The sequence below is a fragment of the Fusarium venenatum genome (assembly GCF_020744135.1).
Source record: "Fusarium venenatum strain MPI-CAGE-CH-0201 chromosome Unknown EDB82scaffold_1, whole genome shotgun sequence".
Taxonomy (NCBI): domain Eukaryota; kingdom Fungi; phylum Ascomycota; class Sordariomycetes; order Hypocreales; family Nectriaceae; genus Fusarium; species Fusarium venenatum.
Genome location: NW_027072129.1, coordinates 4513556 through 4535885, shown reverse-complemented (window position 1 = coordinate 4535885; position 22330 = coordinate 4513556). Strand labels below are relative to the sequence as shown.

Genomic DNA, 22330 nt, shown 5'->3' with positions numbered 1-22330 from the left:
AGCCGTCATTGATCCAGATCCAGCGAGGCAGGTTGCATAATAAGCGCCACTGATCTGGTGCTCAACAGAAACACATATCGGATCAGTCTCTGAGATTATGTGGCCCAAGAGAGCACTGATATTTCCAACTGGTCCTTTCCAATCTATTCATTTGCGATCCGCCCACCTGTTCAATTCAATGTAGAGTTTGATGTTTAAACTAATGCCTCTCAAAGCAACTGCAATTTCTTGAAAGTGGTCTAGCCAGTCTACCAGGCTGAATTGTTGCTGTACTTGATAAGCGCTGAGGTTGTTTCAACACGATGGACACTGTAACTCCACTTTTAGCGCTCGGTTATTGTTTGATTGTGTAGGCTGGTGAACAATTACTATGAAACAACCCAAAACAACAGTCAATGCCAGTTTAACGTTACGTTACTTAATCTCAACATACTCTTTCAATCTTTGATCTAACATTATCTCGCACTGCCGTATAACCCTCCCAAAATGGCCTTTAGTCCTAGCTCACCTTGCGATTCTGACACTCGGGAGCGGAGTTGGAACGAGTATTGGTCGGCTCAGCTTAAGAAGCTTCCTGTATTGCCTAGTCCACGACCTCGCGCCCTAACGCCAGACCTGTCTTCTGAGTCTGGGGCTAATTCAGCACCGACACCACGTTACCAAGGGTCTTCCTTCTGGTTCAAAGTTCCACCTAATATTCGAAGAGACATCCTTCGCCTGACATTTGGTGATACACGTCTTCACCTGTTTATCGAATGCGACTATCCTGATGTCCCTCGTGAGCCTTCTCAGAATCTTCATTGAGACATTGCTCGCGGACCTCTAGATGATGACAACAGAGCAAAACGTCGTATCAAACGCCTAGTGGACGAGACACAGCCACAAAAATTGGCGATGGTGGGGCTCAAGATGCCATCGCGTTCATCCTAGTGATTCTGGGAAACTATGACCCATGACACGAGGTGGCTCTCAGGGCCCATGTGCTGACTAATGCCGGAATGGTGGGAGTGCAGAAATTTGTGAAGCCTGGAGACGTCAAGATGGTCCGTCAGCATGCCACATAGGAGTAATGGGCTGGCTGCTGTCCTGTCGTCAAAATTAAGATGTCCCATCACTTACTACCTTTCCACTACCCGCACTAATGAAAATCTCTAGTTATATCGAAACTATAGATATACTCTACTCCACCAACACTTTAATATTGGAAGATACATGCGTGCTCAAGCATCTCCCGAAATTACTATTACACCAAAGGCTTGAGCTAGTGACCTCACTTGAGGTCACCTGGCCAATACGATCCTGCAGAACGCCCGATTCGAGGAAATTCTGGGAGGATCTGGACGTATACAGTTTCGACCAATTGTTGGATTTCGTCTCACTGTCCCAATTCCCCAACCTTCGTCGACTTTACGTATATCTTCCCTTGGACGACTATCATGAACTATTTGGGGGCGACCACTTTAATCATACGGGCATAATCTTGAACCGCCTGGATCCATTTGTACGGCGGATGACACATCTAGTCGAATGCTCATTTGCATTACACAGCGACCTTTTCGACTTTGCACTCTGCGACGCAAAGGTGGAGTATAAAGATGGTATCGAAACAAGGATAGAATGGGGCTCATACAGGCAGATCTGGAGAGATGACAATGGCAATTTGAGTACTGTAAAGCTTCCATATCAGGATAACTATCCAGATCGGCCATACGGCGTTCTTGGAGATGGCGAGATAACTATTGGCTACTGGATCCTAGAGGGATCAGAAGAAACCGCATACTTTAGTTACCTTGACGAGATAACTGGTAGAGGTGCAGTTTTTGGAAGTTGTGTTGAGTATGAAGGAGGCGGCTTTTACCTGGAGGAAGTCACGAAAAATTGATCAGAACAGCTTGATGATAGTATAATCCCAAATCACATGAGGGAGTGAGATGATGGCACTCTGTATTACATCCTCCAAAACAAAGATAGAAGGGTAGGAACGCGCTGAGACGGCATCTATACAAAGAGCTTCAGGGCTTGAGTATGATCTTTAAAAACCACACCAAATAGAGGATACAGTAGTAAAAAGGACACGAAATACAGTTGAATGATTTATAAGGCTTGACATCGGACGTCTACATACTGAACTTTACCTTGACTACTAGCAACGAGCCCTTACCTTTTCCCCTATCTTATCGGCTTGTCACACCTCTACAAGACCTTTCCCATCCTGCGATTAGTTAGCAACCTTGCGTGCTGTCAAAATAAAAATAAAATACAGAATGCAACCCTGGAATCAATAGTCTGCCAAACTATTGACATTAGCGTGGAGCTAGTTCAGCCCCAAACCGTTCTGACAATTTAACAAACAATTAAATAGGGGACCATAGACTGCGAAAACATGGATTTGTTCTTGCAACCTCTTGTGTTTACTTGACTCGCGATACTTTAGTCGCTTCCATTCGTTTAAAATCGTCCTTCTCGAAGATGGTTTCTCGATCCATTCTCGCTGTGGCGGCTGCCGCTATGTTCCTCGGAGCCGAAGCCGGCCCTTGTCGGCCCACTACTGCCACAAGCTTGGCCGATAGTGAGACCTCGTCGATTGTTTTACCCGTGTCTGAGTCTACAACGTTGACGACCTTGATCGAGACTACCCCCACGGCTGTGGCTGAGACTACATCGACTGTCCTGGATGAAGTCACACCAACCACGCTTGCTGCAAGCACCACGACTTCCGAAGCACCAAACTGTGTCGAAACTCAAGTTGTTTCCAACCCAGGCTTCGACGACAACAACGATCTTTCGCCTTGGACGAGCAGTGGAAGCCTGACTGATAATGGCGCTCATTCCGCTCCCAATGCTGTGTAAGATCCCCGATGATGCTTGAAGTAGTATTGGTGATAGACGCTAATACCCAGCATAGGTCCTTTGGGTTTCAGTATGGTCAGGGTTCCAATCAGATCGCCCAGAATTTGCCCACCCTAGATGGCGATTATAGATTATCTTATCGATGGTCTGTACCTACCGTAGTTGGGCTCCAAGGATTTAGTTGTACCATCCAACCCAAGATCGGTAGCGACGCGCTTCCGGCCGCTAATCCTTATGAACGTTCAGGTTGGAATTCGGAGAGTGAGACCTGGTCCAGCGGAGGCACTTCTGTTGTAGGAGTCGCTATCTCATTCAAAATTGATTGTTCTGGAGAGTACGATGACCTCACTATCCTTCTCGATGACGTTACCTTGACTCGAGACTGCAACGGAGCAATTCGTGGAGACTGATATGGACGAACAACGCCCATGGTTGCGAGTTTGAAGTTCCATACTTGATCTACTTTATACTACAGAATCATTCCTAGGATCACTTAGACCTGTTCTTTATCAATAATTTCAATTCTAAGTCTTATCTTCAGAAAGCTAATTCTACTATTACCACGTAGAGCTGCATTTCACATACAGCTAAAAGTCTTTCGGCCACTCGTCAACCAGTTTTGCCCTGTGAAACCTCGTCGTCCATCCTAAATCCCTCTCTACATCTTCCAACAGCTTCAAAACTGCGTGTTGCTCTTCCTTTTCATGGAAGACTTGTCCTGCGACAAAAAGTGCCTGTACAGAATTGGCTCTCACCGGATCACTTGGATCAGCGAGACTGATTCCACATATCTCCTTTGCGTAATAGCGTACATCCTTTTGGATCTTTCTGTACGAATTTAACCGCGCTGAGACAGTTGAGCGGATAAATGTGGATTCTTGTGGTTGATTCACGAGGAGTAGTATCATTGCCATGTGGTAGTTTTGCATAGTAGCAGCGCAAATCGGCAACTCGTACCATACCTGATCGAAAGTAGTAAAGCATGATTGTGAGGGCAAGTCTCTCAATGGGTATGGTGTTCGGGCATATGGTATAAACGTCCGAGGAAGGCTGTCGTGCCATTTTTTGAATTCTGACATCAACATCTCCCAGCGCTCGAGTAGACGCTCCTGAGTCACCCCAATTGTAGGCCGCTGACCATGCGGCAGTGCATAGTCTGTAGGATTGATGGCGTCGCCCGATGTGAGATGATTCGAAAGCTTACCTATTAACCAGGTCAACTCGTTACTTTTGGTGTCTTCTTCTATGTCGGCTGAGGTCCGAATGTCTGCCGAGCACAGCGGGCTGAAGGGCATCAGAGTACCATCTTCAGTAGTGGCAAGACCTGCATTTTGCCAGAGACGGACGTCCTTCAAGTCGAGCCGTGTCTGTGTTTGGCTGATAACTAATACTTGTGAGATATAAAACATGATAAAGTGGCAAGGCTAGTCTTACATGCGCATAGTAAATCTTGCCTCGCCAAACTCCAGAGAATAGGCCCTTGGATGGCGGTTCTGGGAATGACTATCGGTGAGGGAAGATTCGAAGGATCTTCTGTCGACTTGAACAGCGGTAAGGCACTCAAGTGTGCTCTCCATGCCGTTCCAGGTGCATCCATAAGCTCATAGATACATAGAATCGCAACAGCCGCTAGCATATCCTCTTTCTCACTGAGGTCATTCTCATAAGTCTGTAAATCCACTGCGCTTCTCAAATGATTGATGGCTTCGTCATAGTGCTTGGCAGATTCATAGTGCCAGTCATAAGACGACCAGATTGTGTCTCGGGGTATCGGGTTAAGGGGTGATTGGGACTTGTTCTTCCTGAGACGGTATAAATGCTTCGCAGAAATGGCGCAAATGGCAGATTTGAGGAGGGGACTCGAAGCGGCTTTGACGGGGACTTTTCCAGAAAAGTAACAACCAGTATCAAATATGTCGAACCTTATATGGTTAGACTTTGAGATGTGTAATTTTATGCAGAGAACTCACCAAGTGCCGGGACCTTGTTTGTAATGTTTGATGAGATGAAGCGTTGCCAGTCTTGAATCAACAGCATGCTTGTCATAATTACGCGTCTCTTGTGGAACAGAGTCTTCGGAATACGATTTGCCATTAATGATTGGAGAATCCTGATGCCTCCACAATACGGATACTGGATATGTTGTTTCAGAGGTTTCTTCTCCAGAGATAGTGGCATCAATTATCGTGTCGTCCTGCTCAGTATATGGATCCTCGATGTAAACGAAGTGAACTAGAAAGTCCTCATAAGCGCAAGCATAAGCTTAAGTCAACAAAATCAGACATACGCTCTTCGGGAACTTTAAGCCATACATGATCGTCATCAAAAACATGTTGACTATCTCCTGAACCAAAGCTCAGGTCGTCATTCTTGTTTTTCACGCCATAACTCTGGAACGGTCGAAACACTGATCTTCTGGAGTAGCTGCATGACCGTGAAGACTTGGTACAGGCCCCACAAATTGGCTTGACTTCATCGCACTTCAATTTCCTGCTTCTGCACGTTTCACTGGGAACCTCAATCAGCTTATTTGTTGTTGGCGTGGCGAGGGAGATCTTACCAGCCTGAAAAAGAGCGCATTACTTTCTGAGTTGAGAAAGTCAAGCGAGAAATGCGACTAGAAAAAATGAGGTTGTTGAGGCGAGAAGTATATCAGGTCCACTCGGTTCAGGTGTGTCGTCAGTGGGTAAATTGTGATGTTTTGGAGAGGAAATGAAGCCGAGGGAGCTAGTTCTAATGAAGTCATCAAGGCGAGGAGGGGAACTGTGGAGATACACACACACGAGTACTACGTATAGACAAGATGTGACAGATTGATAAGCGGGGCATAAAGAGGAAGCTGACGTTGGCTGATGCCGGGATCACTTCCGATACTATATATAATCTTAACTACACTCATTATCATCATTCAAAGACTACAAATCGACTAGGACATCTTTATCATTTTTGTTTTACTTCATTCAATGATGACCTCTCAACCCAACAAGTCATTCTCTGTGTCTGGCAAAACTGCCATTATCACTGGAGCCGGTTCAGGTTAGTGCATTGAGGCAACTGTAAAGACAAGAGACTAACACATGTCAAGGAATCAACTATGAATTCGCTAAAATTCTCCTCTCTAAGAACTGCAATGTTGCCATCGCAGATCTCTCCCTTCGACCAGAAGCCCAAGATCTAGTGTCTCAATACTCGTCATCCTCCTCACCACGGGCAGTCTTTGTCAAAACAGACGTAACATCCTGGAAAGATCTGGCGAACGCTTTTAGAATTACTATCAAAGAATTCGGTGACTTTGACATCGTCTGTCCTGGTGCAGGTGTCTACGAGCCTACCTGGTCCCACTTCTGGCATCCGCCAGGATCTCCTGAGAGCCAAGATGATCTTGAAGGTGATGGTTACAAGCTGCTCGATATTAACCTCACCCATCCCATTCGGGCCACTCAAATGGCTGTTTCCTACTGGTTGCATGGTCCCGGGGAAAAGGCATCACTTGAGAATCCAAAGCGAGTTATCCACATTTCTTCTATCGCCGCTCAAATCCCTGTCTTCAGAGCACCCATGTATGGTGCGAGCAAATTCGGAATCACAGGCTTTGTTCGATGTCTAGCAAATCTTGAACAAGTCGGTATACGAGTTAACGCAGTTGCTCCCGGTGTGGTGCGCACGCCTCTATGGACGGAAGACACAGAAAAGATTAAGTACGTGAACGAGGCGCAGGACGCGTGGGTCACACCTTACGAATGTGCAGTGGCGATGCTGGAATGTATGGAGAGCGAAAAGCATCTTGGAGGTACTGTATTGGAGGTTGGGAAAGATAATACCCGCCAAGTTCAGGTTTTCAATGATCCGGGGCCGGATTTTAAGGATCCTACCAAGGGATTCTCAACCAGTAATTGGGAGGAAGGGGATGCGAATGTTTGGCATTGGCTTGGTGAGAAGGACATTTGGGGCTACAAGTTGTAATTTAAAGCCTGTTAGTTTGATAGGACGATGCCGAATACGGAATTTGTGAATCGTCAAACCGTCTCTGTCTCTTCAACTGTTTTTGTCAACGTTGCTGCGGGCAAGATGCCCTTTCGCTTCACTTCCTGTCACTAATTATGATACATCCCTTGCATGTTGTAGTGGCATCAATACATGTGCGGGTTACCAAATTCAGTAACTGGCGGTAGTCAAGTGACTTTGAATGTCTGAGTTGTTCCCGTTTCCCCTCTCACGCCACCATTTTGCCCTGGTTCATTGCATACGGTACCCCACGCGAATGGAACCCCCGCTTGTTGTTGTCGGCTTATCTCGTTGTTTCGAAAGCCGAAGTTTATGTGATACCCTTTCGGCCGAGATTTCCTGGATTGCTGAGGAAAGTGACGTACTTGTATCACCTCGGCTTGATTACTGTTTTGAGTTGTGGAAAGTCGTCGATGTAATGGCTGCGAACAATGATCACGACACAGGGAAAGTCGAGGAGATGGATTGATATGATGGTAAGACTACACTTCAGCGTATAAATATAGTCACTCTACTGAGCTGAATGAATATTCGTTATAGTGTGTATCGCACATCTCATTACTTCTTTACGAATCATCATGGCCCAGACAGATGTCCTCATTATCGGAGCCGGAATGTCAGGCATTGGTCTCGGCGTCCAACTCGTTCAAAAATTTGGGACTAGAAACTTTGGGATTATCGAAAAGAGCTCTGCCATTGCCGGAACGTGGAATGTCAACAGTTACCCAGGCTGTGGATGTGATGTGAGTGAACCCATGCATGAGGGAAACTTCATTTGACGATGTAAACCAGGTGCCCTCGCATTTCTATTCTTACTCCTTCGCTCTCAATCCCAATTGGTCACAGAAATATGCTTCGCAGCCTGAGATCGAGGCTTACTTTAGAGACGTTGCAAACAAGTATGATATTGGCAGACACGTGAGACTTAATTCGATCGTTGAGTCTGCCAGATGGGATGAGCGGACTGGTATTTGGGAAGTTTCTATTCGAGATCTTGGAACATCCGAAGTCAGTACACGTCGCGCAAAGGTCCTTGTCTCGGCCGTTGGTGCGCTGTCTATTCCCAAGGAGTGCGATATTCCTGGTGCATCTGATTTCGAGGGACGTTTATTTCATACAGCAAAGTGGGATCATTCTTTCAATTGGCACAATAAAGACGTTGTTGTCATAGGTGAGTATGTTCTAAACAATGAGTTTCGACCGCTGATCATCATAGGCAATGGCTGCAGCGCAACCCAAGTCCTCCCAGTTATTAGCTCTGGTGATACAGCTGTCAGAAAAGTAACACAATTTGCAAGACAAGCACACTGGCTATCCGAGCGTCCAAACCCTACTTACTCGACTATCTTCAAGTGGACCATGCGATGGGTTCCTCTTGCTATGCGCATCTATCGTGCTTGGCTGTATTATCAGAAAGAGAGGGATTTTGCAGGTTTCCATGTCACCAACGGGCTCAAGACGCGAGGAAAATGGACAGAGGAAACGGTTGAGTACATACGAAAGACGGCGCCTGATAGATACCTTGACTTCCTGATCCCAAAGACTGAGATAGGTTGTAAGAGGAGGGTAAATGATACTGACTATCTTGCTTGTTTGCACCGAGACAACGTCGAGCTGGTGTACAATGACCCTATACAGAACATCGAGTCGAAGGGTGTCAGAACAAAATCCGGGAAGTTTGTGGCTGCTGATGCAATTGTCCTTGCTCATGGATTTGAGACTCAGACACCATTGTTTCCAATGAAGATATATGGGAAAGATGGAATCACCATCAACGAACATGTCAGTCTTTTCCACATACGTACTAACCAGATATTGACATGTGCAGTGGAATCGAATCAGTGACGGGGCAGCCTCATCATACTTCGGAACCTGTCTCTCGGGCTTTCCGAACTTCTTCATCATGATGGGTCCAAATACGCTCAGCGGTCATCTCTCGGTTATATACACCACCGAATGCCAATTCAACTTTACTTTGAGCGCCATTCGGCCTGTCCTTGTAGGCAAGGTAGACATCGTCGAAATCACAACTGCAGCCGAACAACAGGATGTACATGATGTTCAAGAAAAGGCAAAGGGATTGGTATGGGCTACAGGGTGCACCTCTTGGTTCATTGATGAGAAATCAGGCAGAAATACCATCATGTTCCCTGATTGGCAGTTTATGTTTTGGTGGAGGAGTGTTTTTATTAACTGGGACGATTTAGAGTACCGGATGGTTGATGAGAAAAACATCAAGTACTTCCATCGTGGTGGACGACGTGGCTAGTTATTTCTAGCTTGTTAGGTGCTTCTTCATATTTTATACAGGCATTGCGGTCGTAATGGCTGCTTATAACACCACAGACAAGCATAACCATATGGTGATTCGAGAGAAGATATTTAACAATTTGCATCAATTTAGATACTGATCCAATATTTGGTATTATAACTTGCTACTTAATAATGCAAAACTAAGACTCCAAACAATCAATGCTAATCCAATTTTAACCTCACATCAAACTCATTAACCATCCTCGTCTCTAAAGCTTAGGCACGCTCTTGCTGGCACAGCAAGAAGCAGGCTCTTCCTTCTTCTCAGCGAAAGCATCCTTCGAGGCAGCATCAACACAGAGTGCTGAAGGGGGAACCCACAAACCAGGGTTCTTCTGGTAGAAATTTGATGCTCGCAGCATAACACTAACGGGCTCAGCAGGCATGACAGGGAAATCCTCAGTTCGTGGGAAATGTGTCAATCCAAACTGGATATAGCAGACGACATCTGTGTTCTCGATAGGCTCGTCTCGATTCACCCAGTCAATGATGTTGCTGTTGTGAGGGTGGTTCTCAATACCCGTTGACTGACAGACGTAGTCACCAGCGGGGAAGATCTCGTAGTCCTTGTAAGGCGTCACCCAGAGACTCTTGCGCGCAAAAGCAGCACGGTTGTAGACTACACTGCCAGGCTTGGCCAAAAGGCCGGGACAATTGTTGTTGAGAATTTTGTAGGCGACGGGCTTCTTGGCGGAAGGGTTGATGCTGCTGGGATTTGTGATAGCCCAAGAGCGACTTGTCTCGTGGCAGTAATTTGAAGATGCGTCCTTGGCAGTCTTGTATGGTGTGTTCTTGCAGTAGAAGCCGTTTCCGTAGGGGTTCTGAGGAGATCCAACTTCTTCTTCTGAGGGAAGAGCATCATTTTGAACAATAGTGTTGTTGGGACCGTCGACTTCAGGGTCGACACGGAGAGAGAAGATGTGCTGGTGGTTGTGCGCGTTGATAGTGGGGGCCACTTCAGTGCCGTAGGGAGCAGCTGTCTCGGAAGGGTGCATGCAGTAGGTGTTCAACATGCCAGTAAGCTTGATCTCAAGCTTGTATGTTCCATCGAGTGTAAAGGTGTGGTAGAAGCCGTATTCGTAGTTGGCAGCTGTGATGATTTGCGAAATGATAAGCTTGCGATCACGGGCGGAGATAACGCTGCCGTCGCGGTAGTCGGTGTGCTTGTACAAAAGACCGTTGTCTTCTTCGTGGATGCAGATGGCATTCTTGATGACAGCGGGATCACCCTCGCCAGTGGCCATGACGGCATCGAGATAGTGAATAGCTCCCTTACAATCACATCCCAGCTTCAGAGAGTTGGTCATGAGACCAGTTCCATACTCACCGACATCGAAGGCGTGCTTGCGGTGGTGAGGGGGATCGGGGTTGCCGTAGGGAACGACCATCTCGACAACACTGATTCTGTTGAAGAGAGTGCGCTCGCGGTGCTCGTGGTGGTCTTCCATGCGGACATCCGACAGGACAATACCTTCGCGGTAGTTGAAGCCAATGTGCATCTTGTAGCCCGCCCAGGAGATCTCGTTGCCACGCATGCGGAAAGACACGCCCTGGGGCTGTGTGATGTTGATGGGCTTGAGAGTGCCATCAATGTAGTTCTCGCCAATGAACTCGGGCATGTAGTTGTGAGAAGTAAGAGGAATCTTGGTTCGCTCGCCGTTGACGAGACGAACATCCACAGCGAGAACCTCTTCCTTCTCGGTGTCGAGAACGACGGAAAAGTCGAGAGGGTGAGCGTACTGGTTGTCGTTGGGTGAAGCACGGTAATAGACCAAGCCCTGCTGGAGACGTCTCTCATAACCCCAACGGTCATCAAATCCGATAGCCCAAGCATCGATAAAGATCTTCTCCATATCGGTGATTCCAAGCTCCTCACAAGCTCGAATGACTCGGGGGTCCTTGCGGGCAATGCGTTCGCAAACATCAAGATCCTCAAGAGTCAGGGTAGGACCAACGTCAGTGACAGGCTTCCACTCTTCGACCTTGCCCTCGCGAATGTTGGCAATGACTTCCGCAACCTGGCCGGTTCCGCGCTCAATCACAATTGCGAAAGCGCGACGAGCAGGGCGAGGGCCGGTGCGGGCCTTGAAGGCAGCATACTCGGCCTTTTTGGGCTCTCGAAGGGTGAGACAGTTGAACTTGAGAGTCTTGGGGCTTGCATAATCACGGATGAGTTTTGTTGCGGCACGGATCTCATCAATTGAAAGAGGATCTGTAATTGTAAGCAGTCAATTAAGTAGAAGAGATTAAAAGGTGAATTACCAAGAGGATGAGTATGCTCAATTTGAGACAGATCTGGAGCGGCGTCGTTGGGCTCTTCCCGGAAGATGGTGTAGCCGGCGATAGAAGAGGTGTCTGGAATCATGATGAATGTTGTCTGGACTAAGCGACTGTGCCATACGGTAGATGCAATACAAGGGTTGCAAGTGTTGCAAGTCTTAATTGGTGTTATGTTGTTGGGTATGTGTTGAAGCTTAGAGTCGGTAAGTGAGACAGTCTTTGTTGATCTTGGACAGAAACAATAACTTTGATTGAGGATGACAGCTTCTTATAGACGATGCAAGTACAAACGGTACAGAACAAAGAAGAGGGAAAGAGTCCACTGTAGCGCCGCTGTTCCATGACACCGCTCCGCTCCCCATCTCCACTCTCCGCCTTACATTGACTCCGCTGGACTGTAAGTAAGACGGGCACAGGAAACGAGACATTGAGACTACGGGGCCGCGCTATGGAAAGTTAGCCGAGATCAGATCTGACTTGGTTTTGCAGTCTGTTACCCCAAAAGCGCAATACAATTACATTTTTGCCGTCTCCATCCCCGGCAGTTAAACACGCTATACTGAAGCTATCCGAAGAGAGGCATTGAATTGAACAAAGTTTCCAAATGAGGGGTGACCCGCCAAATACCTTATCTTGCTGTTATCTAGCAGACTGAACGTGTTATTGGAACCATCACGTTTGCCTCGTTTCGCCCTGCATCTGCGTGACCTGGAGGAGGCTCTGTCACTTGACACCCTGCAGAGCCAATTAGACCAGAGCTTCCCCTCATTTTGTGTCTGTCTAACTGTTTGCAGTAGCTGTTTCTCAGCTTTCGTACCCTGTAACTTGCTTATGTGAAGCTAAACCCTTTAGGGGTAATATTTTGAAGGTTTTGGTAACAGACGATAAGAAGTTAAATGCACCGAGATAACCGAGCAGGGTCCCATGCTCTTTGCCACAAGCTGTTCAAGATGTCGTCTCACTTCGATACGACCGGCCCGGTCAGTTACTGGAAGTCGCTGAATTACCTAAGATTGCAACGGGGAACAAACCATGATCTGACTGGCATCGCAACTCCTACTCATCACGTAATGGAATGCCATCGCTCAATCGTCAATCGGAATTCCCCATGGGGAAGGTTTTCTTCCCCGCAGATCAATCGTTGTTCCCTGTGGCTGCATGAGTTACAGACTCCAGAAGGATTCATGTCTTTGTCGCGTTGCGAAACTCGTCTTGTCGCGATAGAATACACGCCAGGAACGGGCACTGACAGTAATGACGTACTGAAGAGTTTTCATTTTTCAGGGCAGGGCAGAATGAACCAGGGTCAGAGATAACAGTGACACCCTTATCTCTGCCCAAACTAATCCAAATGCGCCCTTTTCCTACCAGGTTTTTCTTCGTGTCCCTCCTCATCTTCAGTGATGGAGTAGCACAATTGGGGTTTTAGTTAGGTAGTCTACGCTCTTTACAGAAGGTTGTTTGAACTAGACACACTCTATACAGTACTATCCGTGTTATTCTCGGGTTGTCACACAGCCCGGCCCAGGTCACTACGAGATACCTAATCTGTTCAGCTCTCTACCCCAATATCTCTCTATCAGTCTACCTACGTCTTTGTAGCTCATCAAACCCCTTGGTCCGTTCGTCGGCGAGCCAAGCTGAGGTAAATTCGATATAAGCAGCGGCGCTCACTCTTTATTTCCCTTTCCCCTCCTTTGTACCACTTCATTTGAGTCGCAAAATCGTCTAACTCGCATTTTCACCTTCACAAGGCTGCCCGTCGCCTTTCATTCCTCCTCACTTACGTCATTTCAATCTCTATCTCGACGCGGTCATTGTCAGACGCGGCCATGACCAACGACGTCGAGACAAACTCTGCGCTCAAGCGCCAACCTTCAACCCCCCAAGCCATTCGCGATGCAGAAGATCTTGCCAATTTTGGCCATGACCAGAGCCTCACGCGCAAGTTCAGCATGTGGAGCATGCTTGCTCTTGCCTTCTCGGTACTAGGCACGTGGTCAACCTTTGCACAGGGAATCGACAGCGGTTTGACAGCTGGAGGTCCCATCGCCATCCTCTGGGGTCTTGTGCTTGTCTTTGCATGTAACATCTGTGTCGCCGTGTCACTGGGAGAGATGTGCAGCAGCATGCCCACCGCGATGGGACAGGCCTATTGGATTTCGAGACTATGGCCTACTCCTGCTGGTAGATTCACTTCGTATCTTTGCGCGTGGATCAACATGACTGGCTGGATCACTTTGTCTGCGTCTCAGATTGCCTTCATGTCTGAGTTTCTGCTCAAGATGAAGATTCTCTTCAAGCCAGACTGGACAGGTGCTGATAAAGGCTGGGTTTTGTTTCTAGTCTATGTTGGTGTTACTATTGTCATGACACTTTTCAATGTTGTGGCATGTCGCAAGGATGTCATTCTCCCGTGGTTTAACAACTTTGTGGGCATTTCCTTCGCCAGTCTCTTCGTTATTATCAGCATGGCGATGCTGATTTCCGTCGGCGTCAAGGAAGATTTAGCTTTCCAGTCTGCGGGCTTTGTGTTTGGAAAATGGATCAACCAGACTGGTTGGCCCGATGGTGTAACCTGGTTTATCGGTCTTGTGCAAGCAGCCTACGGTCTCACAGCTTTCGATGCAGCCATCCATCTTGTCGAAGAAATTCCCTCACCCCGAACGAACATTCCAAGAATCATCTGGCTCTCGATTACCATGGGAGCCATTACTGGTTTCATCTTTATGGTCGTCTGTCTCTTCTGCATGGTAAACTCAGACATCTATCTCAACCCGTCTACTGGTCTTGCTTTTATGGATCTCCTCAAGGAAACTGTTGGTCTCCAGGGCGGAACGGTCCTTCTGGTGCTGTTCATTGTCAACGGTTTTGGACAGGGTATTGGAATCGTTACTACGTCTTCTCGATTGACATGGGGTTTTGCTCGAGACGGTGGTATTCCCTTCAGTGGCTACTTTGCGCGCGTCGATGACTACTGGAAAGTCCCTGTGCGAGCCTTGTGGCTTCAAGGTGCCGTCATGGCACTCATCGGCATTCTCTATACTTTTGCCTCGACTGTGCTTGAAGCCATTCTCAGCGTCAGCACCATCGCACTCACCGTTTCGTATGGCATGCCCATTCTGACTCTTCTCCTCGTTGGCCGAGACAAGCTCCCACCGGGCGAATTCGGCCTCGGGCGTTTCGGGTCAGTGATCAACTGGGTCGGAGTTGTCTACTGCACAGTGACCACTGTCTTCTTTTTCTTTCCTTCCGCACCCAACCCCGCAGTGGCCGACATGAACTACGCCATTGCTGTTTTTGGCATCATGCTTGTTATCACGCTTGTTTTCTGGGTCGTCAAGGGCCGAATCACTTATCTGGAGACTGAGGAGGCGCAAGGGAACATTATCTATGCACAGAGAGCCGAGAGGGCCAACTATGTCGACATCGTCGGTAAGACGGATACCACGGGTCCGCACCCGCACCCGCACCCGCACCAGGTGGGTGAGGCCAGTGGTCAGTGAGAGACATTCGCGGTTGAGGGTAAATAGGTGGCTGTGACAGTTGTTGTGTAGTAAACATTTGGTTGCTAGTTAAATGACGAAGAATTGAGATTGTACATGCGAAGATCCCTCTATTTAAATTACACTTTCTTTTTGTCCTATCTTGCTGCCAGTTTGGGAATAGAGCGACCCTTGAGAACAAAAACCCAAATTGAGGTAACATTTTGCACGGAACCGCAACTATCATACGATTTACAGTTTGACATACTGCTAACAGGGATACATACTTGCAGCATACGGCCTAAAGGATGGTAGAACACTTTGATGGTATCCTCATTGCATTCTATTACCCGAATTCTGTTTCATTCTTTGCCGAATGACTGCTTAATATGGCAAAGAGAAGACATATTGATGTTGATACAGGGTATCTCCAAGCCTCCCCACATCGGACCCGGCTGGGTATAGCGTTCCACTAGTCCGAAACTGGGCGATACTTTTCATTTTTTGCGTCTGGGGGATCATCACGATGAAACCCCAAGTCCGCAGTAAAGAGTCACTCGCCGTTAGCCCGTTGTTCCGCAGCCGCATATACCAACAAATAACTGGAGTATTATAATCCATACAAGGATGACTTCCTCCTCAGCAGATTTCTCCAGAATCTCAGCCCATCAATACATACCTCCACAATGAGTCTAGACATCCAACTTACTGCCCCCAATGGGCGAACTTACAAGCAACCCACTGGATTGTTCATCAACAATGAATGGGTCAAGTCGTCCAATGGCGAAAAGATCTCTTCCATAAACCCAACGTAAGTTTCCCTATCACTTATCGGTAACCAAGCCATTACTAACAGTTGCAGCAACGAGCAAGAAATCACATCCGTGTACGCCGGTTCGTCCGAAGATGTGGACAAAGCCGTTCGCGCCGCCCGCCGTGCCCTTCGCAACCCAGCATGGCGAGACCTCCCAGGCACTGAGCGTGGTAAACTGCTCAGCCGTCTTGCTACTCTTGTGGAAGAGAACAAGGAGATTCTCGCTACAATCGAGACTTGGGATAACGGAAAGCCCTACTCTGTCGCTCTGAATGATGACGTGACTGAAGTCGCTGAGACATTGAGATACTATGGTGGCTTTGCCGATAAGGTGTTTGGACAAGTCATCGAGACGACAGGTGACAAGTTTGGATATACCATCCGTGAACCAATTGGTGTTTGTGGACAGATCATTCCGTAAGTGAAGCAATATCCTTTCCATTACTAGAGACTAATTACTGACAATGTTGATAGATGGAACTTCCCACTCGCGATGGCAGCTTGGAAGCTTGGCCCAGCTCTGGCTTGCGGTAACGCTGTGATCCTCAAACCCGCAGAACAAACACCTCTTTCCATCCTCTACCTCGCCAACCTTATTGTCCAAGCAGGCTTTCCACCTGGTGTCGTAAATATTGTCAACGGTCTTGGAACCGTCGCCGGTGCCGCCCTTGCCTCACATATGGATGTCGATAAGATTGCCTTTACCGGTTCTACACCTACAGCACGCTCAATCATGAAGATGGCCAGCAGCAATCTGAAGAACATCACTTTAGAGACTGGTGGCAAGAGCCCACTTCTCGTCTTCGATGATGCTGATGTTGACTTGGCTGCGTACTGGGCTCATGCTGGTATCATGTACAACCAGGGTCAGGTGTGTACTGCCACAAGTCGTATCCTCGTCCAAGAAGGTATCTACGACAAGTTCATGGATGCTTTCAGAGCCCAAGTCAAGAACATCTCCAAGGTCGGCGATCCCTTTGAGGAGAGTACCTTCCAAGGTCCCCAAGTCACCAAGGCCCAATATGAAAGAATATTGTCCTTCGTTGATGTTGGTAAGAAAGAAGGTGCCAAACTTGCTCTCGGTGGCCAACCATTCAAGGTTGGCGATGGAAAGGGCTACTTTGTCGAACCGACTGTCTTCACAGATGTTACACCCAAGATGCGTGTTTTCCAGGAAGAGGTCTTTGGTCCATTTGTGGTTGTGACTAAATTCTCTTCTGAAGATGAGGCTATCCACTTGGCTAATGATACGCAATTTGGACTTGGAAGCGCGCTTTTCACAACAAACCTTACGAGGGCGCATCAAGTAGCCAAGAAGATCGAGGCAGGCATGGTCTGGGTCAACTCAAGCAATGACAGTGACTGGAGAATTCCCTTTGGTGGAGTGAAGCAAAGTGGCATTGGCCGGGAGCTCGGAGAGGCTGGCCTCGCGGCGTATTCAAACATTAAAGCTGTACATGTCAACATTGCAGCAAAGCTATAAACAGAGATCAGGCCTGTAGCAGTATCATTTAGCATTAAGTTGAAAGAAGTCATTGACTCAGTTTCTTGAAGACCTCTTCCGGGACACCTCGTCGAATGCTCCATATAGTGTTGTGATCAGCCCCCTTGATAGTCTTTGCATTGTAACTGATGGTATCGCCAACTTGTTCTCCCTTCCAGCAAGCATTCATCCATTGTGGCCCTGCCGTCTCAGGCGCACCTATCATAGAATCTGTCTCGGCGTAGAAAACATCGATAGTTAATTGTCGGCCAGATTCTCGCAGCACACTCACCAACTTTGGAACCAGATCGTCGTAGTCAAGCCAGTCGCCAAATCCAGATATTCCATTTATCTTTTGCATAAGAAGCAGGGATTCGTCCGAGAACCCTTCAATACTCTCCGCATGAACGATTTTGAAAAGATGAGGCTCTAGCGACTCCTCGAACTTGGCGAATTCGGAATCTCCTTCAGGACCGAGTGGAGTTGGCGTTGTGAACAACTGACTGAAACCAACAGAAGAGGTGAACGCTGGACCTAGAGTATTGTTGAAAAACCCAATGGCTTTGTCTGCCTGTGCCATCATGCCTACAGGTAATGCTTTGACAAACGACATGGACCAGATATTTGACCTCGATGGTAAGACCCAAGGCGCACCGATGGCCATATATGAGCGCCCGGGATGGAGTATCTCGGGATGGTGAAGCAGCATGTCGAGAGCGTACACTGTTCCTCCGCTATGACATGCAACAGACACTTTGCCAATCTCAAGATGCTTCAAGAGAGCCAGTGTCATTTCTATTCTTTGTTAGCGACTACTTCGTCAAGCCGCAGGATGAAAGAGAGTAACGGCACGGCATACTTCGACATATAACGGCGCGCTTTTCCAACTTGACAGGATCCGTCCCACCAAAGCCTGGCCGGTCCATTACCACGATGCGTACATGGTGCTTCTTGGCTAGCTCGTCTTTCGCACAATGGATGATGCGCGATGCGCAGAGCGGTGCGAAGAAGAGAAGAACATTTTCCTCTTGGGGGTTAGAGGGATTGCGATAGCCGTAGTCGGCGTATTTGACCTGAATAGCTGTCCCACGATCATCAGATGGATCTGCTGGGAGGTGGAAGGTTTGCGAGAAACGTCCGTCTTTGAAAAATGCCCGAGGATCTATTTCTTGTTGTGCCGCCATGATAATGAATGCCGATGATGTGGAATTATCCTAAATATCGGACATGATGTGGAAAGTAAGATGATTGAGGGAATAACAGGGCATACGTACAACGGGTTGTCACGTGTAGTTGACAAAAGCCAGCCACAATAGTTACTGGTCTAGACGCGTAGCTGAATTGGGAACCCTGGGTGGTTTGTTGGCGAGTATGCTGTCCATTGTCGCCTGACAAACCTAATAGTTGTCGCACCAACCTTATCAAAACGGCTTCTATGAAGCCGAGTCAGTACGATATCGATACGTCAGTATATGTGCGCCGATGATGGAGATCGTTTCGAAGCCCAGTGGTTATTTGTAAATTGAAGGGCTTTCGGGGGTGTATTGGCGTTTTCAACGTACTGTGATATCCCCTAAAATAAGTCCTTGAGCTTAGTGAGGGTAGAGCAATCAGCTGTATATCTTAGAATAAGTAGGGGATACTAAGATATCGAACAGTAACGTACAATATTAGACTAGCACCGTACCATCAACAAACTTAGTCTCGACTGCATTCAAGGCAGAGCGGTACACAGCACTCTTGTACGCGGTAGTTCCTTGATGTTAATTGCGTAACTCTCCGAGAGAAGCCGCACGGAATAAAAATTCCTTTATTATTTGACTGTAGGAAGTTTGAGGGAGTGATGGACACAAATGTGTCATGACAAATAAAGAAACTGGCTGGACATATGACCGTTGTCTGTATGGCATGGAACGTGTCTAGAAAGTTCAAAAGGCCCTTCGACTCGCTCACGAAATCAATGTGTTTCGCCTCTTTTTCTTCCGGCTTTAAACCTATGCCCGACTCCTTTCGATGTACTTGAATTGATACTTACTGCTTTTAACTTCAAGGCTAATTTGTTTGCGCATGAAGACTATAAACGCGATAAATCATGAAAATGGTGTTATCTCACTTACCCACGAGATGTAAGGCCATCCAGAAGGTCGAAAGAAGAGACTTTTCGCTTGATAACGATTTTAGGATTCATGTTGCCAGGGATACAGGGCCTGGTAAAGGGTCGGTTGAATACGCAAAGTCGTTTATCTTGGTCAGTAACCTTAGCATTGTGAAAAGTTTGCATACAAGGCTAATCATCGAAAATCGAAGACAACGATCAATCCAACAGGGGAGAGCATGACTCGATCATTGATCGTGTCCATTATTGTTGACCAAGGTCAGACACAAGACACGAACAAGCATGCATAACAAAGCGATATCCCTTCATTACAGCCCCTGTCTACTAATCAAGACAACAAGGGTTAAAACGACAAAAATTCTCCCAATAGATAAAACATCAGCCCAACGAAGGAAGCAAAAAAGTTGATCTTGCAGCTTAAAGATTATCTTATCAAGTACTTTAATTATAAGTCCCCACTACAATCCTGGCATTGGGCGTTAATAGGAAGCGAAAAATCTTTAAATTTGAGACATGATGTTTGAGAGGAATGGCGCAGACGCGCTTGAGGCTCAAACGCAACCCGATCATTCCCGCAGGCCTGGTAACTCATTTAAGATCCTGGGAAGTTGGGCTTGAAAGTAGCGTCTTGGTTGTTGGGTGGCGAAAGGGAACAGACACCGAAAAGACAGTCCACTTTTGATACAGGCCTGGTCTTTTGTACCAGTGTTGCTTTATCTTGTTGACCAGAGAGACGGTTAACTGATACTATAATAAAGTAAAAGAAGAGTCGGTGTGTGTTCTAAGTATTTATGAGAATAACGTGTTGTCGCGTTGTCGTGTCGTCGTGGTGAGGCCTCTCTCAATCTCTTATTATGGACGTGCTTGTGGCGAAAACCTGTTTAAGTTTTTGAGGCTCGGCCTTATCTCTTCTCCCTTGCTTCATGCTGGTCCGATGAGTTGGCTACCGGGAACCGGCGCACCGGATTCACATTCCGCGAGCCACAGCATCATGTTCATGTCCAGGAATAGCCTGTCAGTAAATGTCAACTCACTTCCAGGACTTACAAATCCGGCCACCAAAGACAGCGCTAATCCTTCTACGAAGAATTAGCGTCCGCCCCCTGTAGTTAGCACCCGATGAGCCTCAAAGCCACGGCATTTACAGTGGAACAGAGCCCGCTTTCGGGCAGGGAATGGAAGCTTCGCTTCGACTCGAGTCACGGTTTTATCACGAGATTTTGATAAGTTTGGGTCGAAACTATCTTGCAATCGCCCCTTTTGACTACGAGAATGGGTCGGTTTGACTGAGCATTGATAACTTATCGATGGAACATTCAAGCCCTGGCTTTTATAAATAAGCCATGCCGCTACTCTCGTTTCAATAGTTTTACAGGTACTCAAATCAGTCATTGCATCATCCATTAGCCTGCAAGCCTTCCATCGTTTAGACTCCCCAAAATGGATCAGTTTCGAGATCTCAATACCACTTGGGTAGATTCCAATTCACCCACAAGGCGTAACTCTATCGACTTCTCCGCCCCATCGCCACCACCTCCCACTCATGAAAATGACCCAAAGGCCTTTTTAAAACATCATGCTGCTAAAACAGCTTTATCTCAGCCAACCCCAGACCCCGAAAAGGGCAGCAATGACACCAGCAGCGACGATGACACACCACAACAACAGCAACAACCACTGTCACTACGACAAAGACTGCATCATTTCACATGGGCCTGGTATGTCCTTCCAATGAGTGCAGGTGGGTTGTCGTTGCTTATTCATGTACAACCTCATCAATTCCCTGGGTTGAGGATAATTGGTACAGTGCTGTACAGCATCAACCTCCTAATCTTTACCCTCTGTTGCATTGGCATGATTCTTCGGTTTTCGTTCAATCGTGGTGACTTGACACGATCACTTACACATCATCGGGAAGGTTTCTTCTTTCCTACCTTCTTTCTCGCCATTGCTTCCTTGATCACTAGCACTCAGCGCTATGCCATTCCTAACGACGACCCTTCATACTCTTGGGCAACACAAACCATCTTCTGGATCTATGTCATTGCCACATTCGTATTAGCTATCTGGCAATACTCTTTTCTCTTTGCAGGACATAGCTTTAGCTTACAGGCTATGATGCCTGGCTGGTTGTTACCCATCTTTCCCGTCATGCTAGCTGGAACAGTAGCGACAGTTATCCTCGACACACAGACGCATCTTAACCCTCTGCCTATTATCTTTGCTGGTCTGACTTGTCAAGGACTGGGCTTTTGCGTGTCAATGATGATGTACGCTCACATGATCGGTCGACTCATGCAATCCGGTCTTCCCAACCGTGAACACCGCACTGCTTTGTTCATGAACGTCGGTCCACCATCCTTCACAGCCTTGGCTCTCATTGGTATGGCCAATGCTTGGCCAAAGACCATCTCTGGTATTGATGACTTGGCTCTTAATGTCGAAACTGTCCGCACTGTCGCGCTTCTATGCGCCGTGTTCCTCTGGGCATTGAGTTTGTGGTGGTTCTTTATCGCCGCCGTCGCAGTCATTTCATCTCCACCTAAAGCCTTCCATCTGGGTTGGTGGCCTATGGTCTTTCCCAACACTGGATTTGCACTTGCTACCATTTCTATCGGGACAGCGTTCAATTCTGAAGGCCTTCTCTGGACTGGAAGTGCTATGAGCATTCTCCTTGTCATCACGTTTTTCATTGTTATTTTCTTTAATATTAGAGCTGTGTTTGTACGAGATATCATGCATCCTGGAAAGGATGAGGATGCCGATGACCACTAAAAGTTTTGTTTGAGATGGAGTAATGGGTTTTGCGTTTAGAGATACCATGGGATACAGGATAGACAAAAGGTTACAAGGACTAGACCAACTGTCTTTAGATTTAGACATACATAATATTAATTCATTGCCATCACCATAATCATCTTCGTGATAGTTTATTGTATGGATGGTGTCCACAACTACGGCCCAAGCCGGGCTAGAACCTTCGA

At 47.2% G+C, this 22330-nt stretch overlaps 11 protein-coding genes across 11 annotated transcripts; 8 read left to right on the top strand and 3 right to left on the bottom strand.

Annotated features, from left to right (window-relative positions):
- The first annotated feature begins 242 nt into the window (after positions 1-242).
- EDB82DRAFT_44972 (uncharacterized protein) lies at positions 243-933 on the top strand. Its single transcript, XM_065607812.1, has one exon. The coding sequence runs from the start codon at positions 487-489 to the stop codon at positions 802-804; it is 318 nt and encodes a 105-aa protein (XP_065465548.1). The 5' UTR covers positions 243-486; the 3' UTR covers positions 805-933.
- Position 934: 1 nt separating this feature from the next.
- EDB82DRAFT_44973 (uncharacterized protein) lies at positions 935-1947 on the top strand. Its single transcript, XM_025730781.2, has one exon. The coding sequence runs from the start codon at positions 1142-1144 to the stop codon at positions 1880-1882; it is 741 nt and encodes a 246-aa protein (XP_025589872.2). The 5' UTR covers positions 935-1141; the 3' UTR covers positions 1883-1947.
- A 455-nt stretch (positions 1948-2402) lies between these two features.
- On the top strand, positions 2403-3349 carry EDB82DRAFT_44945 (uncharacterized protein). The gene is made up of 2 exons (XM_025730782.2): positions 2403-2846; positions 2906-3349. Exons 1-2 carry the CDS (start codon positions 2470-2472, stop codon positions 3258-3260), a joined length of 732 nt encoding a protein of 243 aa, XP_025589873.1. The 5' UTR covers positions 2403-2469; the 3' UTR covers positions 3261-3349.
- Positions 3350-3375: 26 nt separating this feature from the next.
- EDB82DRAFT_486391 (uncharacterized protein) lies at positions 3376-5544 on the bottom strand. Its single transcript, XM_065608272.1, has 5 exons — positions 5411-5544; positions 5138-5358; positions 4821-5082; positions 4285-4772; positions 3376-4234 (listed from the first exon to the last, which is right to left on the bottom strand). The coding sequence occupies exons 1-5, from the start codon at positions 5428-5430 to the stop codon at positions 3438-3440; spliced, it is 1788 nt and encodes a 595-aa protein (XP_065465547.1). The 5' UTR covers positions 5431-5544; the 3' UTR covers positions 3376-3437.
- Positions 5545-5737: 193 nt separating this feature from the next.
- Positions 5738-6939, top strand: EDB82DRAFT_486390 (uncharacterized protein). Its single transcript, XM_025730784.2, has 2 exons — positions 5738-5886; positions 5936-6939. Exons 1-2 carry the CDS (start codon positions 5814-5816, stop codon positions 6811-6813), a joined length of 951 nt encoding a protein of 316 aa, XP_025589875.2. The 5' UTR covers positions 5738-5813; the 3' UTR covers positions 6814-6939.
- A 278-nt stretch (positions 6940-7217) lies between these two features.
- Positions 7218-9249, top strand: EDB82DRAFT_486389 (uncharacterized protein). Its single transcript, XM_065608271.1, has 5 exons — positions 7218-7331; positions 7396-7598; positions 7648-8026; positions 8072-8637; positions 8684-9249. Exons 2-5 carry the CDS (start codon positions 7434-7436, stop codon positions 9122-9124), a joined length of 1551 nt encoding a protein of 516 aa, XP_065465546.1. The 5' UTR covers positions 7218-7331; positions 7396-7433; the 3' UTR covers positions 9125-9249.
- Positions 9238-11673, bottom strand: EDB82DRAFT_440752 (copper amine oxidase). Its single transcript, XM_025730786.2, has 2 exons — positions 11431-11673; positions 9238-11380 (listed from the first exon to the last, which is right to left on the bottom strand). Exons 1-2 carry the CDS (start codon positions 11531-11533, stop codon positions 9378-9380), a joined length of 2106 nt encoding a protein of 701 aa, XP_025589877.1. The 5' UTR covers positions 11534-11673; the 3' UTR covers positions 9238-9377.
- Positions 11674-13022: 1349 nt separating this feature from the next.
- Positions 13023-15368, top strand: EDB82DRAFT_44833 (amino acid/polyamine transporter I). Its single transcript, XM_025730788.2, has 3 exons — positions 13023-15159; positions 15227-15260; positions 15357-15368. The coding sequence occupies exon 1, from the start codon at positions 13281-13283 to the stop codon at positions 14952-14954; it is 1674 nt and encodes a 557-aa protein (XP_025589878.1). The 5' UTR covers positions 13023-13280; the 3' UTR covers positions 14955-15159; positions 15227-15260; positions 15357-15368.
- On the top strand, positions 15369-17255 carry EDB82DRAFT_44834 (aldehyde dehydrogenase domain-containing protein). The gene is made up of 3 exons (XM_025730789.2): positions 15369-15744; positions 15796-16164; positions 16222-17255. The coding sequence occupies exons 1-3, from the start codon at positions 15620-15622 to the stop codon at positions 17228-17230; spliced, it is 1503 nt and encodes a 500-aa protein (XP_025589879.1). The 5' UTR covers positions 15369-15619; the 3' UTR covers positions 17231-17255.
- A 24-nt stretch (positions 17256-17279) lies between these two features.
- On the bottom strand, positions 17280-18461 carry EDB82DRAFT_532583 (uncharacterized protein; the record flags this gene model as incomplete). Its single annotated transcript, XM_025730790.2, has 2 exons — positions 18090-18461; positions 17280-18025 (listed from the first exon to the last, which is right to left on the bottom strand). Exons 1-2 carry the CDS (start codon positions 18412-18414, stop codon positions 17280-17282), a joined length of 1071 nt encoding a protein of 356 aa, XP_025589880.1. The 5' UTR covers positions 18415-18461.
- A 2323-nt stretch (positions 18462-20784) lies between these two features.
- Positions 20785-22227, top strand: EDB82DRAFT_456577 (voltage-dependent anion channel-domain-containing protein; the record flags this gene model as incomplete). Its single annotated transcript, XM_025730791.2, has 1 exon — positions 20785-22227. A coding segment is annotated over one exon (1337 nt), but the record flags the coding sequence as incomplete, so codon positions are not given.
- Positions 22228-22330: the final 103 nt, after the last annotated feature.

Excerpts from the sequence above, each read along its gene's own strand:
- EDB82DRAFT_44972 (XM_065607812.1), top strand. The coding sequence starts at position 487 with ATGGCCTTTAGTCCTAGCTCACCTTGCGATTCTGACACTCGGGAGCGG.
- EDB82DRAFT_44973 (XM_025730781.2), top strand. The coding sequence starts at position 1,142 with ATGAAAATCTCTAGTTATATCGAAACTATAGATATACTCTACTCCACC.
- EDB82DRAFT_44945 (XM_025730782.2), top strand. The coding sequence starts at position 2,470 with ATGGTTTCTCGATCCATTCTCGCTGTGGCGGCTGCCGCTATGTTCCTC. Across the intron at positions 2,847-2,905 it reads CATTCCGCTCCCAATGCTGT|GTCCTTTGGGTTTCAGTATG; the intron begins GTAAGATCCCCG and ends TACCCAGCATAG.
- EDB82DRAFT_486391 (XM_065608272.1), bottom strand. The coding sequence starts at position 5,430 with ATGCGCTCTTTTTCAGGCTG. Across the intron at positions 5,083-5,137 it reads GCTTAAAGTTCCCGAAGAGC|TTCACTTCGTTTACATCGAG; the intron begins GTATGTCTGATT and ends AGGACTTTCTAG. Across the intron at positions 4,773-4,820 it reads AAACAAGGTCCCGGCACTTG|GTTCGACATATTTGATACTG; the intron begins GTGAGTTCTCTG and ends TAACCATATAAG.
- EDB82DRAFT_486390 (XM_025730784.2), top strand. The coding sequence starts at position 5,814 with ATGATGACCTCTCAACCCAACAAGTCATTCTCTGTGTCTGGCAAAACT. Across the intron at positions 5,887-5,935 it reads TATCACTGGAGCCGGTTCAG|GAATCAACTATGAATTCGCT; the intron begins GTTAGTGCATTG and ends ACACATGTCAAG.
- EDB82DRAFT_486389 (XM_065608271.1), top strand. The coding sequence starts at position 7,434 with ATGGCCCAGACAGATGTCCTCATTATCGGAGCCGGAATGTCAGGCATT. Across the intron at positions 7,599-7,647 it reads ACCCAGGCTGTGGATGTGAT|GTGCCCTCGCATTTCTATTC; the intron begins GTGAGTGAACCC and ends GATGTAAACCAG. Across the intron at positions 8,027-8,071 it reads TAAAGACGTTGTTGTCATAG|GCAATGGCTGCAGCGCAACC; the intron begins GTGAGTATGTTC and ends TGATCATCATAG.
- EDB82DRAFT_440752 (XM_025730786.2), bottom strand. The coding sequence starts at position 11,533 with ATGATTCCAGACACCTCTTCTATCGCCGGCTACACCATCTTCCGGGAA. Across the intron at positions 11,381-11,430 it reads TGAGCATACTCATCCTCTTG|ATCCTCTTTCAATTGATGAG; the intron begins GTAATTCACCTT and ends TTACAATTACAG.
- EDB82DRAFT_44833 (XM_025730788.2), top strand. The coding sequence starts at position 13,281 with ATGACCAACGACGTCGAGACAAACTCTGCGCTCAAGCGCCAACCTTCA.
- EDB82DRAFT_44834 (XM_025730789.2), top strand. The coding sequence starts at position 15,620 with ATGAGTCTAGACATCCAACTTACTGCCCCCAATGGGCGAACTTACAAG. Across the intron at positions 15,745-15,795 it reads ATCTCTTCCATAAACCCAAC|CAACGAGCAAGAAATCACAT; the intron begins GTAAGTTTCCCT and ends TAACAGTTGCAG. Across the intron at positions 16,165-16,221 it reads GTTTGTGGACAGATCATTCC|ATGGAACTTCCCACTCGCGA; the intron begins GTAAGTGAAGCA and ends CAATGTTGATAG.